Raw genomic sequence first — 26,833 nt, forward strand, 5'->3', positions numbered from 1 at the left:
GGAGGAGAGGAGAGGAGAGGAGAGGAGAGGAGAGGAGAGGAGAGGAGAGGAGAGGAGAGGAGAGGAGAGGAGAGCAAGCAGGCTAGTGGAAACAGGAGGGATAGTGTGCAAGTAAGATATGTATAGAAGGCAGGGACATCAAGAGCCACTGAGTGTAGGCCCTGAAGGAACAACAGTTGAGAGATGTGCTTGGTTTGATTGGTGCAGCCAAATTGGAAATATTTTGTATCCTAAGATTATGTTATGTAAATAATAAAGGAGGGCTTAATGCTTGACATTAATTTGTAATATAGAAGATTTATATTCTTAAACGTCTCCAGTTAGGACTTATTAGTAGGTCATGAGATCAATTTAATGAACTGTCCTAATATTTGAAGAAATGAAATTTATTAATCAAGGTATATTATATGTTACTAAAGTTAAATAATGGAGGTTAGTGTGCTAGTTAGAATTTAGGATGTATATCTGGTGTGCATTGCAGTGAAATGTTGAAAAATTCCTTGAATGAAGTGAGAGTGAGCTGGGAGAGGAGACAGACTGGCAGAGCTTGAAGACATTCTGCAACTAATGTTTTTAAAGCATATTTTATCTCTACATTCCTTTGAAAGGCCAAGCTCCACCCCAACCCACCCCCAAGATGATTCAATGTCTTATGATATTGTGGCCATATCTAGACTATTAAACCTTGCCTTAAGAAAGCCTAGAAAATTCATTAACACCTCTGCCTTCACTTTCTGAACTCTACTGATAATAAAGCTTACCAAACCCAAAGTCCCTAGAGCCCCACTGAGGAACCTGAGGTCTTGAGCTTGTTTTGATAATGTCCATTTTACTCAAACATGATACAGAACCTTCACATTTTGTTTGGATCCTGATATCTCATGTGCTATCTCTTCCAAACCATTCCAAAGAATTCATGAAGCACCTTTTTACTAGGAAAAAAAAAAAAAGCAATTTGTAGGGAAATGTCAGTGTTGACTGTCCTTGTCAGGAAGGAGAGAGGATATAACATATCTCTGTCCCTTTCTATCAGTTTTGCTATGAACTTTAAATTGCTATTGGGGTGAGAAGAGGGAACAGCTTTTTTAAAGGAAAGAAATGGTTTACCCTGTGTCTGTGATACTTCTGCTCATTTCTACACCATGCGGATAGAGCCAAAGCCAAGCAGCCCCACGAGCAGTTCCTCCTTATATGCAGCTATCTAGAGTCAGCAACATAACATGTTGTTAGAAGATGTTAGAAGGGGAGTGCCATGCCTGTTATGAAGCCACCAGGCCTCTGACTGGTATCCACGATTGAATCAAATTCAAAGGAATAACATGCAAGGCAGAATGCCTAGGAAATACTCAGAGCGTTTCTGAAATGTGTAAAGTGATGTTGAGCAATACTGGAAGAAAAACATTTTTTAATAAGTAAAAACAAAGAAAAACAAATCTTACATATTAGTGGTTATATGCTGTTTAGTTTAATTGAGCAATAACAATTCATTTTCATTTGTGTAAGAGATAAGATCCACTCTATAATCTAGACAGGAGAGCCTGCTTGGCAGTCTAGTTTAGAGCATTAATACTAAGGAGAGCCATAGGACTCAGGGCCGTGCTGAGCGTCGCACACAAGCCTGTGGTCCCAGGGTTCAGGAGGTAGGCGCTGGGTGTGAGGAGTTTACTATCATCCTTGATTACCCAGCAAGTCTGAGGGCAGCCAGAGCGCTGTGTGATCCTGTTACAAGAAAGGAAAAGCTACTGGGAAGGGGTTCAGTGCTGAGACTAGTTATTTCTACTTAGGGAAGCAGCGAGAGCAGCAAAGTAACAGGCCCTTGGAAGTCAGATGGGCACACTGAACCAGCATTGGGGCCTTTCCTGGTCAGTGTGTGTCCCTAGGGAAAGGACAAGCAGTTCAGGATCTTCCCATCTCCTCTGCTCTTCCAGAGGGGCACGTCTGCTGTGAGGACTGCCCATGGGAAACAGTTCATCTCTCTTCATCCGTACATGGCAGGCCCCGCGATGGTCAGAAGACTCTCAGCTGCTGCTTCTGCACTTAGGAAGGATTGATTGTTCACAACGGTAAGCTCACAGTGTGAGCACCAACAGCCTGAAACAATACTATCCCTTAAGATTTATTAGGCATTTACCATGTACTAGCCCCTGTACTCTGTGCAGTACACAGCTTATCTCCCTTAAATTCCTTTAACAACTTCTTAACAACTGCATAAGCTATGAGTCACTGACTTTTGTATCAGAAAAAAACAAAGCTGAACCTGAGAAACTTGCTCTGGTCATGAAGTTAGCATGCATCAAAACAAATCAGTAACTTCCATAATATGTCGCCTATCCAAGAGAAAAACTTTATTTTAAAAAAAAAAAGGTATCCGAAAAACTAGAGTTGCCTAATCCTTCTGCAGAAGCCATCTGCCAAGTGGTAAGTGAGAGGGCCAGGGACTTCCCGATGCCCAAATCCACACCATCAGTGATACTGCTCAGCCTGTGTCTCTACTCATTAGCATCTAGAATAGATGCCGTCTCTGCAGACTCCAGAGCCATCCATCCCAAACCCTGTGTTACCTCTGAGCCCCATCTGGGAACACAGCGTGTGTGATTCCCTGGACAGCCAGACAGCCAGCCAGAGCTGTTCAGATCAAGCTGAAACCAATACAGCTTGTAGGTAGAGCCATTGTGTAACCTGAATCCAGATGTTCAGCTCTCTCTCCTGTCTCTTTAACTTCCCTGGGAGACTGGAAGAATGGAGGCACCTGTTGTGGTTTAGTGTGTTAGTTGGGGGGGGGGGGGGATTTTGGTGGTAGTGGTGGAGGTAGTATTTGCTGAATCCTAGATGAAACAGGCTCCCAGAATACAAAACTAACCTGCTTCATAATGACCTAACTTGTTACTGAGGAGCACACCACCAGCACAGCCTGAACCAGTCTTCCAGAAAACCCTTGGTCCTAAAGTTCAAGTGATGGAGCCTTGTGAGCTTTAGGAAATACCATCAGTGGTCTCCACACAAAAGGAAAGATCCCTAGTCATCAGGATACACAAAGACTGCTTCCCACTCAAGCTTTGTGAGTTAATTTTAAAAACACATGGAGACACTAAGTTGATCATGTGATTACTAACCTTGACCCTTCCTAGAAAGTAGAGGAGGTGAAAATGTAAGCAGCTCAGGGAATTTCACTAGGGCATGGGAAAATGGCTCAGTCAGTGAAGCTCTTGCTGAATGAATAGGAGTCCTGAGTTTGATTCCCCAGCGCCAACCTCAAAGTCAAGTATCAGCAGGGGCCTGTTATCTCAGGATAGTTAGCCAAAGACCAGGAAGATCGTGGATTTACTAGCCAGCCAGTCGGGTTGAACTGGTGAGGTCCAGGTTCAGCGAGAGATGCCATCTCAAAATAATACATACAATAAGGTGGAGAGAGACCAAGAAAAACTCCCTACATCTATACATCAACTTCTGGCCTCTCCATGCATTCACACATACATGCATGCAAACACACATGTACAAAATATTTCACCACATGGATTCATCCACAAAACTTTTGCAGCATAGTCAACCATTTGTTTCCAATTTTACAACTGCTTTTGAGGCTTGGGGAAATACTCAAATTGTCCCTTTTTGATAACTTCCCCAAGCAGTTCTTTTAAAGTGTGTGTGTGTGTGTGTGTGTGTGTGTGTGTGTGTGTATCTGTCTATGTGTGTGCTTCTGTCTGTCTATGTGTACGTGTGTGTCTGTGTCTGTCTTTGTGTCTGTGTATATCTGTCTATGTCTCTCTGTATGTTTGTGCATCTCCCTCTCTTACTCTCTCTCTATACATATATGTGTGTCTGTCTCTGTGTGTGTTTCTGTCTATGTGTATGCGTGTGTCTGTCTGTATGTGTCTGTCTATGTCTCTGTATGTCTGTCTGTTCATATCTCACTCTATGTGTGTGTGTGATGTGTCTGTCTGTCTATCTTTGTGTATATGTCTGTCTCTGTCTCTGTGTCTGTCTGTCTGTCCGTCTCCCTCTCCCTCCCTTCCCTCTCTCTCTGTGCATGTCTGCCTGCCTGTCTGTCTGTCTGTGATGTGATATGTGTTGGGAAGGCATGCATATAGAAGTCTAAGGACAACTTTGCAGAGCTCCTTTCACTTTTTTGGTTCCAAGAATCAACTCAGGCTGTCAGACTTCTGCGGCAAGCCCTTGACCACTGAGCTACTTCCTACTTCTGGTTTCCAAGCCTATGCAGACTTCAGTCTGGTTTCACACTAGAATCTTTGGGGGTGGGGCAGGCCCTCAGAGTCTGTGCAGTCAGCCGAGAGACACTAATCTGCAGTTCTCGTGGAGAGCCACCAGTCTGCAGGCCAGTGACTAAGCGGATGAGCAGATCACAGCAGTTTCTGTACAGTGTGGGAGCCCCATTCCATCGGTAGCTCCCTCGGCCGTAGCTCTTGTGTTTCATTCCGGTTCCTACAGGAATGTCAGTCTGAAGTGGAAAAGCAAGTGGTTTGTTTGTTTTTTTTTTTTCTTAAGATTGTTGTGATCTCTTTAAAATCAATAGGAAGCACTTCCCCTAGCAAGTGTGTCCATCCTGCGACCATAGACCACATGTGCCACACAACACAAAATTGTAAACTGACTTAAAAGATAAGACTTGGGCTTTTTTTTCTTTCTAATTTTGTAACTTGATTACCTGGTTCTCTAGTATGAAATTTATGAATGACAACGTGGTTGCAGGGAGCATGGTCTGCTAGAGAACTCGGCTTTGCTTCTTTTCTGTCTGGGGAGAGTGCTTCAATACCCAGCATGCAGTACTTGACATGTTTACGTTTGACCTTCCATACACACCAGTTATTCTTCCGTATTTCCAGCTTGGTTAGTTAGTGCTTTTCTACTTGGGATTACTTTACTCTTAACTTCTTTCTTCTTTGGAATCCTAGCTTGTCCTAAACTTACATTTCCTGAAGGGGAAAGGGAAAGGAAGTTGATTTCAATGCAGCTAGGAACGATGTCACAGTGTGTGTACGTTCCAGGTAAATGTGATTCATAGTGTCAGAGTTGCCCTTTAAAGAAAAAAAAATCTCTTTTGTCAGGTAAGGGTAGCTTGGGTTACAAGAAAAGAAGATGAACAAATGGGAACAGTTCTGCATTAATAAATATTCAGGTTGCACCCACTCAGAAGTCAGTGCTCGTGGTGGTGCTGGGACATGTGGTGCTGGGTGATGGAGGTTGTGCACACTCTCATTTTTCACTTTAATTGCCTCCCTGAAAAGATCCTGACAGCTTCAAAGGTTACTGCTCATCGCATTGTTGATAACTCAGAAGCAATATGCATGTGTAATTTGCTTCATTATTGCCCGCTAATAACCAATACTGGAGAAAGGCTTGAGCAACCAAAGCAGCCATAATGTGACATGAAGTTTCTCTCTTCTTCCTTTCATTCCTTAATCATCTCTCTGCAGAGTCAGCCTCATATGATATGGCAGTGTGGGACTTACTCTACTATTGTTGTTGTTTCTGTTCCATACGTTATACAATATAATCTATTTTTTTAATCCAGAAAGCAAAGACACAAAATAGTTCACGTTACTCAGGAGAACTTTGAGCTAGCATTCTGATTGTTAGGGTGTTGGTTTTATTGTTGTTTGTATGAAGATTTGGCTTCACTTACTGAGAAACCGTTGAGTAACAGGATCTGAAGTGGAAGAGTATTTCATTCTGTCAGTTGCAGAAGTACTGGAGGAGGCCAGTCTAGAAGAGAGGTGAGGCTTCACTGCTCAGCCACACCTACTCCTGCTTGGCTTTGCCTAGGTTGACTTCCATGTATGAGATTATCTCCTATTGAAGTAGATGCAGGAGTAATAGTCATTCTTCCAGTCACCTTAGAGGAAAATTACTACAAAGAAAGGCACACATTTTCAAAGAGACTTCTTTAAAGCCCTGTATCTTACTGACCAGGGTGTACACTCAAAGGATGAAGACCCAAGGAAGGAATGCTGGGAAATGTAAGCCCTATGCCAGGCAGCCCTGCTCCAGAGCAGCATGATGTAAAAGGGAAATGTGTATCGAGAGCACTATGCAGCCCGTGATGACTCACATTTGAATAATGAGTTTTAAATTTTTCCTATGCATCATTATGCTGCTGACTATCAAATATAGACAATTTACAGTAGTGCCAGTCTGCATTTCAAAATACTTGATGAGCTAAAGCTCTGAGCAGCATAGCGGCACCTTACTTTACACTAGAGATTCAGTCCTAATTTCACTCTAGGCTGAAAGCACTGCTCTTAGCGATATTTTAGGGAAGAATCGTAAGGCTTATGAAGCTAAAGCTGAGTGGAGACAGCTGGATTTGTAGAGAGTAGCACATTATCTCAACACCAAGAAGTAAAAACAGGGCTGGAGAGATGGCTCAGCAAAGAAAGGCTAGGCTTGTAACCAGAGATATAAAAAGGAAAAACAAAGATTATAGCAAGAAGGTGATTCTCTTACTAGGCCTTGGAGAGCCCGTACCAGCTCCACTAAACACTGAATTAAAGACCCCTATTTGACTCACCCACTCCCAGCCTTTTATCCTCAGTTGTGAATTGTACCAGTCACTTGATTTCAAATGCAGTGTGCCCCCAGGCCTGTCCTTATCCATGCTGAGCTGACTATTGGCCGAGTTTCAGGATAGCATCTTTAATCAGGGTGCTGGAGTTTTTACTGTTTTGAGGGCATTCCTTGGCTCTGCTGCCTGGTGGAACGTGTGGTGTTATGATGCGATTCTTCAGAACTTCGGTTCCTATCTGCATCAGGAGCCCTTTATCCCTCTCTTCTCTGAAGCTCAACTCCCTGGTTCTGCACAGCATCTTTCACACATGAGCAGCAGATCTCACTTGGAACATCAAATATTTTTCACAGTTTGAGATTCTTTATTGTTGATAATGAGATACTCACTTCATAACATAAGAAAAATCTTGTGTTTCCGTATCTTCTTTTACCAGTCTTCTATATCAGTTTTCCATCTTCCCTACCACTCTCCACTATTCTCTAACACAATGGCCATCTTAGCTTATTCCCCCTGTGACTCTGCTTTGCCTTTGAGATTAAGGCTGACTATCGAGAGCCTTTGAACCATTCTAGATAAAGTTTGCTCTGCACTTCGTGTCTCTTACACACAAGCCACTCTGAACATCACAGACAGTTTACTTTCTCCTACTCGCCTGCTCAAGCTGTTCTCTATTCCGAGTCTTAGAAACTTTTCCTTCTAAAGTTGCCCTGACCCTCACAGAGAATCTTGCCATGTTTCTGGAGCAATTTATGTATTTGCTGCTTTGTCTTGAATCATTGAGGGGTTTTTGGAGTGTGTGTGTGTGTGTGTGTTCAGCACATATACATGTACACAAACTTGTGTATAGATAGTTGATATACACATGCCTGTGGAGGCCTTGGGTATGATCCACCTCCTTCGAGGCAGGGCCTGACATTGTCCTGGGGCTCACCAGTTAGATTAGCTGACCAGCAAGCCCCAGGACTCTTCCTATCTCTGCTTCCTCAGCCCTAGGATTTCAAGTGGTGCCGTTACACTCAGAATTTTTATGTGGTTGCTAGGCTTTGAACTTGTCTTGGTGCTTGCAAGGCAAGCACTTTACCAACTGAGCTATCTTCTTAGCCCTTGGATTATTGTTAACTGATTATCACAGTTATCCTTCTTGCCTAATTATGTGTCCTGTACTCCTCTAGCAAGGAGTACATGACAAGAATTCAGGATGTCTTTTGGGAAGTGAATTCAGTTTCTTTGACTCCACTAAGAAAACCAGGGCTCCTAAGATCTAGGTCCCAACCACCTTTGTGGCACTGTCCTGCTACCCATTGAGCAGCCTTCTAAGCTCTTGATTTAGAACATAGGAAAACCCAAAACATACCAACATGCAGTAGCTCTATTCTTCATAAACACCACATGGGTTTCCAGCAGGGTTTCTCAGCCGGGCACTGACGTTGAAGGTCGGGGGAGTTTATTGTAGTTGGTTATCTGATTGTGTGCAATGTAGGGTATCTAGCAGGATCCACTAACACCCTCCTTCTAATGTCTATAGACATTACATTGCCTTCACAGAGGATTGCCCACAGTTCAGAACTACCCTCCTCAAGTAGCTCTATTTTAAACTCTATAATTAGTGAGTATTGTCTGGTCAACAGTGCTGCCCTGCTGAAATGCCCACAGATTGTCGGCTCAGTGCCTGCTGCCTTAAAGCCACACTAGTTTTCCACCATCACCTGTGAATGACTTACTGTGGGCTCCATCAGTAAAATCTTCCCACATGAGCCCTCCCTCTGGGAGTATTTTGTCTCCTTTTATAGTGCTTTGAGCATGTGTCCTCGTTCATCTCTGTCTGTGCAGGGATGCAGTGGCTTACTGGGTCTGTGCCTCTGGCGCGTCTGACCTTACAGCTCTCTGAGCTGATGCTTATCTGTGTCTTCTGCCTTACTTCTCACCCTAGGTTCTCATTCAGTTATTCAGACTCCGCTGTGGTGGACATGGATTATTGACAGAGCCTTTGGCTTAGATTTGACCTCTAAGAGCCAGTTTCCTAAATAGCTACTTAGTGAGTGACCATAGGAATTTGAATGATTGATAAAGAATTAGAAAGCAGAAGAGCAGAACCTCTGCCCATGCTAGTCACAGGGCAAGCTGCAGCTGCAATGCCTGTGCTTGAGTCAGCTGCCTGAGCATTGTTTATAGAGTTCCTGATTCAGTCGTGTTTAGTCATTGACTTGTGGCAGGAAACCTAAGGCTCCACATGTGAACATGGATGCTCTTTAATAGATGCCGCTATCGTGTTGTATAGAATTCCTGACTTTTAGATATCAAGCTTGTCAAATTTACAGCAACACTTAAGTACGTCGGGACTTCACAGTGAATCAGGGAAGGCAAGAGCCTCAATATAATTTTCACTGAGTTTCCTGTAATGGAAATTATGACCTGGGAAAAATTTCAAATGGCATGTCAATAAACTAAGGAAAGGTTGATCCATTCAGAAAGGCTATACACTTGTAGGAGTGGTTTCTTTTTCTTTCTTTCTTTCTTTTTTAAGCCCAATGCCAACAAGAAATATTTACTTCAGCATCTGAAGTAGACCAGCAATGAATTTTAAAAGTCCATCTTTGTAAATTGTTCAACAGATTTAGCCTTAAAAATGAAGTAAAAGTTGCAAGAAAAGCGCACTGGCCTTATAAGAGACTATAAAGCCTGTGTGGAGTCCAGTGTTACAGCTGGCCGGGAGCAGGGAGCTGACCTCACCTGCGGGGGAGCAGACCATGGAGCTTGTGGTGAGCTGACCTCACCTGTGGGGGAACGGACCATGGAGCTTGTGTCTCTAGCCCTGTTTGTCACAGAAATGTGTAGGCCCCCACTGTTTGTACTTCGGTTCATGCATACCTGCCTACCCCTTTATTCTTCCCTGGCCCTCTTCCTTCCCTCTCTTCCTACCTTCCCCATGTTTTGGTGGCTTTCTCTCAGGTTCAAAGCTTTGCCTACATGGCTTAGTCATCATTTCTTGACTGTTACTGGCTTGTCTTTCACAACCACAGTGAAAAGCTGGTGGACACCTGTGGTTAGAAGCACAGATGGAGTTTATTGGCTATAGATGGAACTATAGGAACATCATTTAATTAGGGAATCACCAGATGTCAACATCTGGGTTCTCTTTTCTCTACACCTGCCTAATGGAGTAGAAGAAGAGTCCTGACTGGCTGTCAGTCCCTCCATCCATAGGCACTTCATGATCTGCTTAGTTTTTCTCCATGACCTCTTAAAAAGTTCTCTGTTTTAAAAGCTCTGAGCTTTCTCCGTGTTGTAGCAGGCATCTTTTAGTGCAGGGTCCCTCAGGGCTTCTGCAGGGTTCAGCTCCTGGCTCTTATGCCCCCACTATAGGGTCTGGAGATAAACAAAACTTTATCTAAGCCTTTTTATGTCCTCATATTCTTTTGTTGTGTCCCAAAACTTACCTTCTATTTCTGTCTCCTGTTTACTCCCCTTAGTGATTTTTTCCTACTCTCTACCACATTTTCATGGGGGTCCTGAATAGTCAAGGAAACAAATATGCTTGACGGATGTACCATATTTAACCCAAAGCCTGCAGTGTTCCCATCATGGAATTAATCGCTCTCTGCCCCTGTGTGTATTTGCTGGGCACTAGAGGGCAAAGGGTGGCAGTGATAGGAAGAGCTGAGACAAGCCCGAGTGTAGAAGGGTAAAAATATCATTGTGGTCCAGGAAGTCCTGAGAGCAAAGAGAAGAATTTGACAAGCCCTACGAAGAAAGCTAGGAGAGAGTGATGAGAAAACGAGGGTCTGTCTTTGCAAGTTTAGCAGGTGAGGGGAAGAATGGAAGCTAAGAACATGCATTAATTAGCATCGGGATCACTGAATGATTACAAAGAAAAGCAAGGGTTTCTCTTCAAAATCACTTATCCTGCTGGCCGGGCATTTGACTCCTGAAGTCTTCTACTACTACTACAGCCTTCAGCCTCCTACCTACATCTGTTTAGCCACCCCTTCCGGCCCCACACACAGTTGTGATGCATTTAAATAATAAGTGGTATTTGGAAACTGTAGAATGCTTTCTCTCTCTGGATCAAAAGCATATCTTCTTTTCACAGTGGCCTCACAACCTACAGATAGTCATTGCTCAACTTTTCCTTAGTTTTGGTTAAGAGGCAGCAGTGCTTGTTTCTGGCTTTATTAAATTGTTAAGTAATTCCGGGTATATAAAGTAAGTCCTGGCAAGGTACATAACTAAGGCATGGCCAAAGTCCATGAGTTCATTACTGAGTGATGGTTGACCCACCAAATAACACCAATAGAGTTTTCTTGTGGGCTTGGTGGTGGCACTAGCGATGAATATTTATTAAAAATAGTACACAAACACAGACAAAAAAGCAGTGTGGTAGTATACAGCTGTAATCCCAGCACTCAATTCTGGAGGCTAAAGCAGGGGAATCAGGAATTCAAGGTCCATCTATAGCTTTATAGCAAGTTTGACTCCAGCCTGGACTACATGAGACTCCCCTCAAACAACAGTTTACATGCCCCAAGCATGGTTCCCAATGACAGGGGCTGTAGAATGGATGAACAAGGGCATTAGAGGGTTCAGCAAGGTGGGCTGTGGGCCTTTTGTCACACACATCACACGTCTCATTCTTACTGAAAGGAATTTGAATGTTCCTTCCTAGGCTAAACCATCACCTTACGTTGTTTTTAAATTTTTATTTGATCTTCTTTTATTGGCTTCTATTGCTTGAAAAGCAATTGGAGCTCATATTGTGACAATGACAATTCAATCTGTGAAGCCTTGAGTTGCTAGGGTCACAGCTAGAAAAAGCTTTTTCGTTGTTCCTGGGTCTGGTGCTAAAGAGCTCAGTCCTCATCATAGAACAAAATGCTGCCCTGAGATGATGGTAGAGATAGCCATTGCCATCCTGTCTATAGGTCCCTGCTTTAGAAACTTAGCAGTGGTGCCCCGAGGCAGTCTGTGTCTTCTATCTCTCTGGCCCTACCCTGCCCCACTGAGACTTTGTTTGTCTTCCTGACACTTGTGATCATGTGGCAGTGGAAGGGTGCTGCTGTGTGTCCCTGTACTGGCCACATTATACACATTGCCAGATGAGATGCTGAGGGAGCACCATGCGAATGAGAAACACACGTGTTCTATATACACGTGTTCTGTCATAGAGCACGCTGGCATGGGTCTGTCTCTGTGAGCTGCAGCCAGCTCACTTCCTCAGTTTAGTGGCACTACAAATGAACAAGCCAGAGAATTGTTTGAGAGATGACATTATATGCACATTTTATTTCTTTTCGGATTACCCATTGCAGTGGCTTACTGTGGTCAAAACCATTTCTGAATGGCATGATGTGTGTATAAGGAGACTTTTCTTTGTAAAGCTCAACACTATCTAGTGGTTAGAGAGACTCTCTGGTACCCGGTGATAATGTTCCCGTAGCCTTTAGAGTCCCTGGACGAGATCCTGACAGAGCTGGGGAAGCATCCTACTTCATAAAGCCAGTCTCTCTCTGGAGTCTTTCTCTATGTAGGGTGTTTACCATCAGAAAGTTATGTTGCTGTCAGAGAGGAAGAAATAATGAAAACAGCTATTACACTTTTACTGAATGTGAAATGCTCAGCAGCATAATTAAATCTCATAAAACAGCAAGTCATAATCACCACACAGCAACCAGAAAGCAAGCGACAGCCCCCATGTTTATTTGGGACCAGCAGTTGATGTGGTCTCTTCTCCAGTCCCTTGTTTCAGTCTGTCCTGACTTGGGCCAAGTACATCATTTCATTTCCAAGGTGGCACATCTTTGGTGGATGTTCTAATTAGGGTTGCTTTGAAGAGTCATTTAATCTAAGAAGAAGATTGAGGCCTGGGGGTGTTTATTCAGGATGTTCTGGTGTCTTACTGGTGACTGGAGTCTACAGTCTAGGGGAAAAGGGGGCCGGGGGGGGGGGAGCGAGGGTGCTTTATACCTAAGGCACTTCCAGTGGTTGTTTTGTTTCAGAAAAGGTGACATTTGGAAGCTCCCTGAAGTCTGCCTCCAACTTACAACTTGAGGCAATGTAAGTATAAGTCAAACATAGGTTGTAGAGTATGTTGAAGGAAAATAAAATAGAACTCTAGAATCTTGCTTTATAACCTGCATGTTGCACATGCTTGATGCTCTGTCAAACAAGATTGCCATTCAGTTTGTGAGGCGCAACAGCAGCACCATTCAGTTAAGAATCTGAGAGCTGTAGTATATTGTAGAAGACACTTGAGTCCCCTTCTTCAGAGAGATACTGGAACTCTTCCTGCATTAATCTGATTTCCATTCTATGGTAAAACAGTTGAGAGGCTCAACTTGCTAGGAGAAAAGTTTTATTGTGGCTCAGAGTTTCAAGCTCTCAGCCTGTGGCTCCTAGGCTGCATTGCTTTCAGGTGTGGTGTCAGAGCAGAACCCACCCCAGAGCTGGGGTCAAGTAACAGACTGGGATGTGCTGGCCTTGTCCTGGCTAGGAAGCTGGAGAGGGAGGACATTTCAAGGGTACCAGTGACCTAATTCCTTCTGCTAGACCCCACCTCCACAAAGTCTCAACACCTTCTAAGTGTGCCACAGACTAAGTACCAAACCTTCAACACACAAGCCTTTAGGGGAACGTCAAGATCCAGATGATTACAAGCTTGAAGTAGAAAATTTAATATGAATGTATATACCTGCACACACGCTTACACGCTCATGAACACACACAAATAAAAGAGAAAAGATTAAACTCAGGATAGCTTGAGAAAGCAACATTTAAAACACTTTAGAAAGTAGACCATGCTTCATGAAGAGTGACTTGGAGTGATTTAAAGATGGTTTGCAGGAAGAGTCTTTGATTGGAAGCCAAGTACAAGAACAAAGAAAAATGAAAGAGGGCCTAAAATGTTTACTGGCTTCTGAGCCCTTCACCCCTTTGATCAACAGATTGTAGGCTCCTATAGTGCTCATTTCTTCAATCTAACTCTGTGTAACGTCTCCAAAGAGCAGCGGCCCATCTACACCAGAGCTCAAATTCAAGTCATTTGGTGGAGACACAAGAGTCCTTCCTGCTGGGATTTTTGCTCTGACCTTGTTTCTCTAACATCCCCTCCTTCCCAGCTTCATGGTTTCTGTCTCCAGTGTCATCTGTTACTTTGGCACATCCGTCACCATTTGCACCCATGGCCTGTGTGGCTTGCCAGTGGTTGAATGTGTAGAAAGCATTCTGCTCTCTGAACCATGGTTCTGTAGACTCCCCTCCAGCAAGCACATTCTACACAGGAAAGCAAAGATATGTTGAGATTTCAGCAGACTTAGATAGGTGTTAAGGGTTCTGTTTGAAAATCATGTCTCTTTGGAAAGTGCCTTCCTTATGTCCAGACAACCACTGAGTTTACTACTCAACCAGAGACCAAGCTGCAGCCTCAGCTGCAGACCCAACTGGATATAAAAGGGGAGGAAATGCGAGTTACTGATCTGTTCTCATTTGCTCTGCCAAAACCTTGACACCGGGCTTGATGGAGCCTTTCAGAGACTCTTTTGTCTCTTATTTCCTAATTCAGCTTTCAAGGGCTTACAGTGGCAGAGACCCAAGGAAGGAAGGTTTCTAAATAGAGTTCCCTGGAATTCTTGGGATAGAAAAGAATGATAGAGTGAACGTGAGATTCTTAACTTGGACATAACGAAGAAAGCTGGTTCTACTGCACAGTTATATAGTCTGAGAGTCAAAAGCAACGACAACCTGATTATTTTTACCACTCGTGGCCTGGGCCACCATGTCTCTCTTTCTCTGTCACCTGTTAATGCACTCTGGAGTTCGTATATCTCAAATACACCATTGTGGTAAACACTGTGCAAAGGTGTTTGAAACTTTGTCAGTCGTCACATCTGAGTGCAGCAAAGAGACTTCTAATCATGTGATTGTATGGGTGAGGTTTTAATGAAAAGAAATTAATGTGAAGTGTTTTAGCCTTGTTTCATGTAAACAATACTGCGTGACTCGCCTGCCCCGTATATTACTGTATAATCATTCCTTTTGCGTATATTCAGGAAGTGATTTCTCGCCAGAAAACTTGGCGGTGTGCTTGCTGTGCTTCTGTTGTGAGGAGCACATTCATCCTGCCTGTGCTGGAGAAGCACCACTGTGGGAAGCCCCGGGAATGTGCTGTCTGTCCACTCTGGAGCACTGAGAGAGCTTCTGATTAAGAGTCTAGAAAAACTATAACCAATTCATTATACATTGAAAACGGAGACAAGCCCTCCAGAATATGAAGCTGGACTCAGAAGTGTTCAGTGAACAAGAACAATACTCCATAGATTTTCAAATTGATGGAGCTTTTCAATGTAAACTAATTTGTTCCAGGATTGAAGTGAGCATAATTAACAGAGGTTTTCCTTCTTAGGCCGATTAACCAGCGAGAACCATGCCAGCATTGTAACTGTGAGCACTGAAAACCAATATTTATGAGGGGGTTGTGCATGAGCCTGTGTGACAGATGGGCATTTTATCACTGTTGATGTTTGGAATTTCTTGAAAAGCAATGTAATATCTTGTTTTTATGAATGAATGAACAAATCACTGTGCTTTGTGGATGAGTTTTCCTATTCTAAACTAATCTTTGTCTCTCTTTACCCTCTGTTACTTTATGTGAGGGAACCTAATATATTCGGATGTTAAAAACAAAAACAAAACCAAAAACTAAAAAAATAATTGTAATTGTGCTTTGTTTCAGACACAGATCCACGAGTTTTAGAAAAGCAGGAGCTGCAGCAGCCGACCTATGTGGCTCTCAGTTACATTAATAGGTAAGCCGCCCCCCACCCCCCCCCCCCGAAAGACAGCTGCAGTTGGCTGCTGCTTTGCCCTTTAGATGGGTCTTTTTACCACAGTAAATGCTTTCAGTTTGAAAACGTGCAACATCTCTGTGGAGATTTCTTATTTCTTTGTTGAGGGATATAGATTGTAGCCCACTGTGCATAAGTCTGAAAAAAATGGCTGATTTATAAGCTAATTTTGGAAGTATTTTGTATGCAGAGTTAGAATATGCTATTTTGACTTCATAGGGCAGTGTGAGAGATTAGTGGATTTATGTCTGAGTGAACCTTTTAAATCCTAGGGTGAAAGAGGTACTTTTATGAATTCAAAACATAGTTGGAGTATCAGAATATATTGGAATCTAACGAGCTGAAATCATTTAATTTCAGAAACTCATTCTGTAGCAGCTCATCTTTTAGTGGAAACACTGTCAGCAGCTGCCCCCACGTGTGTAGAGTAACATGAGTTTTCACTTACATTGATTCTGAGCCTGACTCTAGAGAACTGTTTTGTGTTTGACTATCAAACCTAAAAGAAGACTTAGTGTTTCAGTCAACTCAAATGATTAAGGAGACAGTAATTTGGGGGTGAGAACTCGAAGTCACCTTTGGGTTAAGAAAACATACACTGTCAAAGCAACATGGAGAGAGTGAGAGCAAAATTAGTTTTTAATGAGACTGTGAACTCACTGCCCATAAGTCAGTGGTGGGCTTCTACTATCAGCTGCCCCTTTCCCATAAGGCAAAGGCCTTTCTAGTCTCTTGGTGCCAGAGTGTGGACCAGGGTGTGGAGAGGAAGTCTGCCAGCGAATTATCTGCACTCTTCAGTTTGGTGTCATTTAGGAAACAGTTAATTCCTGCCCAGACACAGCTGGAGTTCCTCACCTGCACTCAGCTTCGGGTTCTTGTGATGAGGCATGTTTTCAGAGAGATGAGCTAATGAAAGCGTCCGAGTGCATGCTATTTTCTGATTTCCTTCATCAGGCTTTCTAAGGAGTAGCATAAACTGTCTCTAGTCTTTTACCACCTACATTCTGACATGGTGCTAGAATACATTCAGATTATATTCAATTACATAAAGATGTCTGAGTTTTCCAAAGATCCTGTACTATTCCCAATACTTAACGAAAGAGCTGGAAAACCTTTAGTTATGTATTCATAGAACTATACTAGATTAGCCTGCTGATGTTGACAGATCGATCTGGTCTAAAGGAGAGACATCTATATCGGATTACTAAGCTTACTGGTGACTTCTCTAGGAGGAAAGTATTCGTAAGCTTGCCAGGTTATCAACTCTGAACAAAAGACCCTTTTGTGGGGATTGCTGCATTGGGACTTAGTACTCCTCACACTCTGGATATTTGTTTATGGGAAGGAGATAAAAACAGAGTGGCGTGGGAGCCAGAGGTTCAAACAATTGAGAGCTGCAAACCTGTCTATAATGCAAAGAGAACACACACACCAAGGGGTGGGGGTGGGGGGCAGAAAGACAGAGAGACAGAAAGAGACAGAGACAGAGAGGGTTTAAACAAAGGTGCTGCTGAAGGAGGAAGAAATGCGGACTTGACAGCAGCATCCTGACTAACAGAAGAAGCATACTTCTCTTTTTCCTTCTTTGTTTTTGTTATTTTATTTATGGGTTTTCTTTTGGTTGATTGGTTGGTTGGTGGGCTTTGTTTTGTTTCTGATATAAGATCTTGCTATGCAGCCTCTGAAACTTAAAATCTAAGGTGGCCTTGAATTTGAAGCAGCCTTCCTTCCTCTGTCCTTGAGAGCTGGAATTACATGCCCAGGCTACCATGCCTGGCCCAAGAAAGGTTGTTACTCCTTAATTTCTCTATTGTTAAAGGCAGAGGTTAGGGAGATGTCTCAGTTAGTAAATGCTTGCCTTGCAAGCATAAGGACCTGAGTTCAATCCCTGGTACCTATTTAAAGAAGCAGGCATGTTTTGCACACTCAGTCCCAGCCCTTGGAGACCAGTGGAAAGAGGTGAATTCCTCACCCTCAATTGGTGAGTTTCAGACCAGTGAGAGACTGCCTCCAAAACATCTCCTGGAGAACAATACCTAAAGTTGAACTCTGACCTAAATACCCTCAGAGAGAGAGAGAGGGAAGGAGGTGGGGGAGAGAGAGAGAGAGAGAGAGAGAGAGAGAGAGAGAGAGAGAAAGATAGATGTGAGTAAACACAGATGATAGTCCCTTGAGGTACTTGAGTTCAAACCTATTCATGAGGCTCTAGAATCTAACCAGTGTGAAGTCAGATTTATTGGGATACCAGAGAGTTAAGTACTCAGTGAAAACAAGAGAGCAATCTTGAAGAATAATGTTGCAAATACAGACTAGGACACATGGTCAGAGGGGACAAAGATACAAAATAATATAGAGCAGTTACTATATCCAGCATAGCTGCATGTTAGCAGTCTACTTGGAGACAATAATGGAGATGATAGACGCTAAAACTTGTAAGAGAGGTGTTCTTGAATTCCTTTGTAAGGTACTTCCACATCACAAAGCTGGAGTTGAGGTGGATGTAAGAAGTAAATCCCAACATAACAGTTGTCAGCTGCAGTGGGATGGACACCTTAGCCTTGCATCCAAGAGGAAAGCAGGAGGGTGAGCTGCTGGGCAAAGCAGGTGAACCTCCACCACCAAAACCTTCCGAGAGTGTGTGCTGCCCCTCCATAGTTCTGCAGCTTATTGTCCACGAAGTTCAGGTGACTGCCTTCAGGAAACATAGTAACTTTTTGGCTTTTTTGAGACAGGTCTCACTATGTGGCCCTGGCTGTTCTGGAATTCACTTTGTAGATCAGGCTGGCCTTGAACTCACAGAGATCTGCCTGCCTCTGCCTCTTGAGTACTAAAGTTAAAGGTGTTTGCCATCATGCTGGGCTACAATATAACTTTGTAATCATTTGTGGCTCTCCAGAAATAAGTATCAGAGATAACATTGTGGATGTAATAGCATATATGGCCCACATTGTTAATTATTCTGTGTTCTCTACAGAATATTTTTATTAAGATAACATAAATCGGAATTTCTAAATCTATTTAAGTTTTAAATATGTATAGCATTTGATATGTGACCATTCACCACATGTGACTGCAGATTAGTGGTGTCTGGTGCTTCATTCTCATCGTTTGTTGCTGGATGGAAGTTTACTCTCTAACTACATTACAGCTCTGGTTCTCTCCCTAGGCCTCCCCTGCACTTCTGGGGCAGTGAGCTGTAGGTTTGACCTCTAAGAATGATTTTAATTTGATTTAATGCTCACTCTGAAAGCTGAATCACAGTTCTTCCTGGAGCAGTAATTTCAAGAGTGATTCAGGAACCCACACACATATGCACAAGGCCATTTACGCACAGGAGGATATTATGGGCTTTTATGTTGGGGAGCATGAGTTAAGTGAAATAGATTTCTAAGCTGGTATGGTGTTACACACCTGTGACCCCCAGAAGTTGGGAAACTGAAGCAGGAGGACCACAAGTTCAAGGCCAGATGGCTGCAAATGATTCTATGTCGCAATTAAAGATTTATACACATCATATGCTTGATATCCATTCTAAGTCTCTAAATGGGGTGATATAATTCTGGTGTGGCTCTTTGGTACTTTTGCTTGAGGCACATGTACTGGCTAGTTTTGTGTCAACTTGACACAGCTGGAGTTATCACAGAGAAAGGAGCTTCAGTTGAGGAAATGCCTCCATGAGATCCAACTGTAAGACATTTTCTCAATTAGTGATCAAGGGGGAAAGGCCCCTTGAGGGTGGGACCATCTCTGGGCTGGTAGTCTTGGGTTCTATAAGAGAGCTGGCTGAGCAAGCCAGGGGAGGCAAACCAGTAAAGAACATCCCTCCATGGCCTCTGCATCAGCTCCTGCTTCCTGACCTGCTTGAGTTCCAGTCCTGACTTCCTTGGTGATGAGCAACAGTATGGAAGTGTAAGCCAAATAAACCCTTTCCTCCCCAACTTGCTTCTTGGTCCTGATGTTTGTGCAGGAATAGAACCCCTGACTAAGACAGGCAGCTAATAGGGATTAGTGTCCTGAAAACATTATTTTAGGTTGCTAAATTATATCACCTCCACCTCTGTCCTCCACTCCCCCCAAGGAGTGAGATTTTATACAGAATGGATTTCTGTTCTTTTTCTAATTCAAAATGCAGAACTGTCTTTTTTTCTCATGATCAACTGGAGAAAAGGAAGACAAAACACATTTACTAAATCACCTGCTAATTTTTATGCTTGTGAATTAGAGTTCTCCTCAGGACGTTTCTTCTCTTTCTCTCGTGTAGGCATGATGCAGAGTTAGGCCGCTCATCTTAGGGTTCTGTGTGCTGTTCATGACCTGTGTCAGAGACTGCACAACCTGCCTGCTTCTTCTCATTCCAGTAGTTCCTTCATTGCTGTATTCACACGAAACAAAGACCAACACCCATGGCATAGCAATGCTGTGTAAGCAAAGAGGCTGTGTCGTTTCTCTATCGATCTTAATGAAAGAGATGACAGCAGAGAAAGTTGCTTTGGAGGAGCCAGGACAATGTACACCATCAAATACACCTCATGAATGCAGGGACATTTCCTTTCAAACCTCCAGGACCACACTGAGCCTGTTGCTGACCCTTGGTAATGTTTACTGAAGGGATGCACACATGTTCTTGTGAGTAATAAGTGAGTGCATAAATGATGCTGAGAACAGTAAGATTTCTTCTGTAAAGACTGCCCATGTTCCTAGAAAGGCCTTCGGGAGAAACTGAAACTGTGTACATCCACTCCACATTCATCCAACTTACAACATAAAAATGTACTGAGCAATGGCTACCACTGACTGTCTCACCATAGCTAGAGAAACTATGAGAAGATGAGCATTAAGCTCTGAACAGTAGGACCTTCATGACTGATCCCTGAGAGAAGGGACACTTGAGGGGGTGGCACCACAGTCATCTACACCACGTGACTGTAGTGTGAAGGGCGAAGCCTAAGCAGAGCAGAGCAGTCTCTGAGAGCTGAGGAGCCCACATCAGAACTAAAGCTAGAACTGTGAGCACTGTGACTCCTGTGCACTCATCAGAGGATGACTGAGGCTGAGGGACTGCTGCAGACTTTCTAACAGTCTGCATGGGGGTAGGTACTAGTTACTTTCCAGTTGTTACCAGAATACACAGCCATGACCACAACAGCTTACAGATGAAAAGATTTTCTTTGGGCTTGCAGTTCAGGTGGTGGGTGGAGGCAACAAGTGGCAGCTGGAGCAGCTGGAGCAGCTGGAGCAGCTGAAAACTCAAAGCAGAGAGAGAAATCAGAATGGCAGGTGGCTTTGAAACCTCATAGCTTGCCACCAGTGACACCTCCTTCAGCAAGGCCACACCTTCTAATTCTACCTGAAAAGTCACTAACCAAGGAATCAAATATCTGAATCTATGCAGGGCATCTCATTTAAACCACCACAGGGTCCTCCACCAGGCCAGGCTGAATACACTGTGCATGATGAGGGTAAGCAGCTCCTAATAGGTAGGAATAGAAGAAAGACCATGTTATATCCCATCCTGATCAGTATGTTAATTCTCCATACTCATGGTTCTGGTCTCAGAAAGGGCTCAGGTTAGAAATAAATACTTTATTCTTTGAGCAATTGTGCTTGAAGCCAAGATCCCCTAAGAGCCTCAGAGGAGGCAGAGTAAGTTAGATGGTCTTTGGATATAGTTGGTGTTTCTACAAACTTGAGCTAATCAAATATAAAATCTGTATGAGTTCAATATGATTGCCCAAAAACTGAACTAGCTGCTAAAACAAACCCTGGCAGTCTTCACAGCAGTGTTCAGTATCACAACATCATTGTGCAGTCAGAAATCACCAGATGTGAGATTTTCTCATAGGTAAAAGAGGCAAAGTCAGTGGAGGCCCTGCCTGAAAGGTCTAAATGTTGCATGGATGAGAGGTGGACTTGAAAGCAGCAGCACCATGTGTTCAAGGATTCCGGGGAAAATACACCAAGAGCTTGTTTTGAATAAAAATAGAATGAGTGTGGACCCTTTATTTTGACTTCTCCTCCTACAGAATATAAACTGTTAGTGAAACCTTCTTCCCCTGCCACTTTCCTTCTCACTCCAGAACCTCATCTAATCCTCCACCTTTCTCTCTTGCTTTTTCAGTTGGACTAAATTTTTGCCAAGTTGTAATTAGTCATTGCCTTGTAGAACACACTGTAGTTAGCGAAGCTTGCACTAGACTTCTCTTATTTATACAAACAAGACTGAAGCATTTGAGTTTTGAATCTAAGTGCACAGATTTCTTTTTTCATGGGAGCACCTGTTTATGGTCTTCTAAGAGCAGTCATATTTATTGCAGTACACGCTACGCTTTCCTAGCCCCTCCTTTGTCTACCAGATCTGAAGTCTCTGTTAGTGTCCCAGCCCCAGACTGAGGTTGTAGCCTAATGCATGCCATAAACATGTTACATGCTGTTAGGTTTCAAATGCCAGACATTGAGCTACCATTTTCTTAGCCCATGTTTTATGGACATCCATTGAAACAAAGCTGAGGTGGCCCCTTGCCAGATTTCCCCCATAATGCCTCTCTCCCAGCCTGGCCTGCTCACGGTGCTCTGCAGGGACCATATATTCTTGTGGGACAGTGGGAAGCTGAAAAGAGAGCCCTCTTGTGTTTTGGCTTGCTGCAACAAAATTTGGTTACATTGCTTGCAGAAAACACACTGTAGGGAAGGAGAGTCTGCAGGAGTGGGCAGATGGTGCACACGGCAGGATGGATCTCTAGCCCGCAGAGATGGCAGCTCATTCCTGGGCCAGCAGTGCTCTCAGCGGCTTGCTCACACTCACACTGGCCTTGCTTCCGGCCAGTTTACTTTGAGTCTCGTGTTTACTCATCAGTATTTCTGACTAATCTTGCATATCTTTGAGTCCAGTTCTAAACTGTGTAGCTTTTTTTCCTTGTTTTTAATTTTTGTTTTATTTTTATTTAATTTTTTTTTTGAGATTGGATTTTTTTTTCTTTTCTAAAACAACTGAGTGATGCTGAGAACCATCTAGAGACAAGCCCGGGTCTTTTGCTTTCTTTGCCATTTCCAGGACTCTGTCCAAAACAGTTTCCCCATTGACGTTCTCCTTTCTGTGGCCTCAGAGTTGTGTGTATCTCAGTCCTTCCTGCCTTATGTTCCTGCACACTCAGGAGCAGCTCAGAATTTACCAGTTCTGTGCATCCCTTGTCCACACAAGCTTGCTCCTTATTTTACTGTCTTCAATCTTCAGCCTCAGATAAAACTCAAAGGTACCACGCTAGCCTGCAGCTGCTTGGACTCGATCTAACCCATGGCAAACACAGGCTACCCAGCCTCAGCTGTATCTTCTGCATTGCCCCATTTTCTTTTCCTTTCTATTGTAACCTACTCAGTTGAACACAGCTCAGCTTCCAGCATGCTGAGATTCCCAGACGAGTTCCCTACCCCCTCCTCAGCTAACTGTTGGAGCAGAGGCCGTTCCTGGATTGTGTCTGCATGCCCTGCTCTCACTTCCAAGTTCATCTGTGTTCTTTCCATTCTTGTCTCAGGATGTTTTCTTTAAAGCTGTCACATGGTTGGCACAGCACATCCATGTCCTCTCTGGAGTTTCAGACCCCCTCTCCTTGGCTCCTTTTGGTCGTGCCACATGTATTGTAAGGTCTCTGTCCTAGGAGTTCCTTCCCTACTTCTGTCCTTTGCTATTAGGAGACCTGGCATCTTTCTTCAGACCTTACCTTGCTCACACTGATGATGTTACTACAGTTTGGAAACCCTTTCCCCCTGATTATGTTGTGAGTTTGTGGCAACATGGAGACCCTGGCATGAATAATAAAGAGTAAATCATTTTTCTCTCTTTAGCCACTAACCTGTTCTTGTTGGTTGCTTCTATCTTTTTGCCAAACAAATAGTAACTTCCCTGAGCTATGTCTGCAGAATTCTGGCTTTCTCTGTATCAGTCACATGTAGTTTCCTTCCCTGGCTGTATTTGTTATATTCTACGACCTTAGCTGTCACCTAAAGAGGATTCCCTGAGCCCTCTGTCCCAGGTTCTTCAAGTTCTCGTTTCTGGCTGCCTCACTTCTGTGGCCACAGGAACTTATCAGGCAGACTGCACTAACCCAGTGCCATCTCATTATGTTATTTCCTCTCCAAAATGGCCACTTGATAACATTGTTCAATGGTGTCCACCTACCCAATAGTCTAGAAAACATCGAGTTTTTCTAGTCTCTAGAGAGCCATCTTTTATCTGTCCCTCGGCCCGTTTTTCAAAGTCCTCGAGCTTCTCTTGTATAGCATCTGTATCCACTCCATCTGCTCATCTTACCATTCCCTGCCACCCCCTGCTTAGCACCCGCTGTTTTCAGGTGACCAGGAATTTCCCAAGCTCCCTCCCTTCTGCCATTCTCTGTAGTACCTACAGTTTCCATTAGAAGAGATCTCAAAGGACCTATCTGTCAGCCCCATACATAGAAGCTGTCCATGTCTAGCGCTCTGCTTGCGTACTTTCTCACTCCACTCTGGCCTTGATAATCCTGCTCATCCAGTTACACTAAAAGCTATTTTATGAAGGCTGCCCCTCCAGAAATTATTTATGCCATTGGTCAAATTTATTTTCCAAAATTATAGCATTGATATCATTTATTATGGCTACTAAATAATGTAAAAAATTTAAATGTATACAATATATTTGAGGATAGCTTTTCTCCCAGTCATCTACCAAACTTACCACAACAAATAAATAAATTCCAGTACCATGGGGGGTGATTCTATTTTATCCATATTCTCCCTACATGAAGATATGTTTGTAGGCAAGATATTCCAGGGAAGTGCCTGAAACATGCCTAATGGAGGGAAGATACATCAATCACACACCTGAACAATTCTCTTTTGTTTTTCTTTAATATCCTTCTAGATCAATATAGATAAATCTACTACATTTTAAGTTACATTCTAAGATGTGAATATGTAATGTTAGCCTACCTCTTCAGCATTGATTGTTGGGTATGTAGGTCAGTGCCAGACTTATTAGAATGTTTTTGTGCCCTTTACCACTAATAAACCCACAATAGGGATTAATCATTGTTTGATAGGGTAGTGAGGAGGTTTGAATATGCTTTGCCCATGGATTGGCACTATTAGGAGGTATGGCCTTACTGGAGGAAATGTGTCACTATGGGGATGGACTTTGAAACACCTCTCCTAGCTGCCTGGAAGCCAGTGCTCTCCTGGCTGCCTTCCCATCAAGATGTAAAACTCTCAGCTCCTCCAGTGCCATGCTACCTAGATGCTGCCATGATCACCTCGATGATGATAATGGACTGAACCTCTGAACCTGTAAGCCAGCCCCAATTAAATGTCCCTTATAAGAGTTATCTTGATCATGATATCTGTTCACAGCAATGAAAGCATCCCTAAGACATCCAGTCAGCACTTCTTTGCATGTATTTCTGCCTACGTAGAAATCTAAGTCAGAGTGTCTTTCTCTCTGATCTGTCATACTCAGAATTAAATTAAAGCTCCTTACCATAGCTAAAGGGCTGCAGGTTCGGGACTGCCTCTGGCTACTCCAGTTGCACCTCTTAGCACCAGTCGCACTTTCTGTCCCTAGAGCATACTGAGCTCTGGCCTACTCAAAGGCCATGGTCCTTACTTGCCCCTCTGCTGAGACAGTCTTTGCTCACACAGCCTGTCATTTCCTTCCTTTCTGTATTTGATTGGATGTCCCCTACATTGCATCCCTGATTTTCCTATCCTGAGCCGTCATTTTCCTCATTATTTTTCATAGTACGTCTTGCTGCCTGCAATCTGTAGGTTTAAATAAAAATGGTGTGTTGGGTCCCTGCTTCCCTTCTAACTTGTGAGCCTCACAGTATCAGGAGCTTTCTGCATCCCAGTCATCAGGACATCCCCAGCTCTTAGAATGCTGTTGCCAAGTGAGTATGCAATGTGTTTTAGAGAAATAGTGGTGTGTGTGTGTGTGTGTGTGTGTGTGTGTGTGTGTGTGTGTTTGTGTGAATTGTTTCCCATCCAACAGTTGTCTCACTCATCTTTGTTTCCTTCTGTCTCACACCTGAGTGTCTGGCAAATACTTGGCATGTAGTATAAAACTAAATCACTGAATGGCAAATTACAGCATAAGGGATGACCTTGTGATCCCCTCCCCCCACCATACACATTTACAAAATGACTCAAGGTGCTATACCCCTCTTATTTCATTTGGAAATTCAGAACGCTGGCAGTAATCTACTTGATTTATCGTTTTCCCCTTATGTGCGGCACCTCGAAGTTAATTAAGAAGACCATGAATCTTCCCTCTGTAGCTCTAGTGCATTCCGGTTTGCAGAGTTCGCTCATATTGCTGAGACTGTTGATTTGGGACTCAATTTGAAACATTACTTAATTTTCTCACATTGAGGTTCATTATGCTGAGCCTGAAGCCTGGTCCTGCCTTTGAAGGCCCCTTCACAGGCAAGCTTTAGATCAGTTCCACGTCCCAGCTTCTAAATAACTTGCTCTCATTTCCTCCACCTTGGCCAAAACCTTGGTCATTGGCTCAGAAGCAGTACAGCTAAGTAAGTTCCCTGTCCCTGGGAGGCCTTCCTGTCCTCAGCCACAGTGCAGGCTCTTCCCTGGAATCCCTCACCATTGGGCTGTACACAGCTGCTTTCCAGCTGTAGAAGTCAAAATGGATCTCCACATAGACATGCCATCCCAACAACAAGCAAGACCACCAACAAATCAGGATAGTGAGCTACCAAGCAGCACTAACCAACTCCTTTTGAGTTGTACTGAACTGGTGATGTTTAAGAGCTGAGATGCAGTCTCAGCAATGGCCACTGACTGAGCACTGCTGTATGTGGCCCTCAGCAGTGCCCCTGGCTGTGTCATGAGTCTTCACAGTGCATCACAGCATGTACCTCCATGTGCATCTGAGGAAGTAGGACCTGTTAACTTTTCTCTGCCCTGGACCCTGTTAACAAACAAAAATGCTTGGCTTGCTCCCCAAAGGAATGTTTTTAAATTCATTAACTAGAATATATAGGATTACAAAAAAAGCCAATGCATAAAATACATAAAGTAGTAAAATTGGCAGATTTGTGATGTGACACATATGTTTCTTTTTTTTTTTTTTTTTTTTTTTTTGGTTTTTCGAGACAGGGTTTCTCTGTATAGCCCTGGCTGTCCTGGAACTCACTTTGTAGACCAGGCTGGCCTCGAACTCAGAAATCCACCTGCCTCTGCCTCCCGAGTGCTGGGACTAAAGGCGTGTGCCACCACGCCCGGCTTGACACATATGTTTCTTAACTAAGTCTCAAAAGAGAAAGCTTAAGCACAGAATTTCACGTGAATGAGACAGGAACACTCCAAGGGTCTGGCTACATTTATACTGTGATAGAAATATATACATGGCATCTAAAAGTACCTGATATTTGACTAGTGTAGATACTTTGAAAGTGCTGTGATTAGTTTAATAAACTCATTATTGAAAGGC

General features: G+C 43.3%; 1 protein-coding gene across 2 annotated transcripts in view; it reads left to right on the plus strand.

Moving 5' to 3' along the window:
* Positions 1 to 26,833, plus strand: part of Jazf1 (JAZF zinc finger 1) — a 316,738-nt gene that overhangs the window by 173,456 nt on the left and 116,449 nt on the right. Inside the window, exons 1-3 of one of the 2 annotated variants that reach the window (XM_029478835.2) lie at positions 12,524 to 12,574; positions 14,919 to 14,956; positions 15,249 to 15,321. In XM_029478835.2, coding sequence (XP_029334695.1) covers positions 12,573 to 12,574; positions 14,919 to 14,956; positions 15,249 to 15,321 — 113 coding nt within the window. In that variant the 5' untranslated portion in view covers positions 12,524 to 12,572. Of the gene's footprint in view, positions 1 to 12,523; positions 12,575 to 14,918; positions 14,957 to 15,248; positions 15,322 to 26,833 lie in introns of those variants that run through there. The other variant, XM_021165549.3, reaches the window with a different exon arrangement.

This window comes from Mus caroli, unplaced genomic scaffold (genome assembly GCF_978045245.1).
Source record: "Mus caroli unplaced genomic scaffold, Mus_caroli_1 scaffold_7, whole genome shotgun sequence".
NCBI classification, from domain to species: Eukaryota; Metazoa; Chordata; class Mammalia; order Rodentia; family Muridae; genus Mus; species Mus caroli.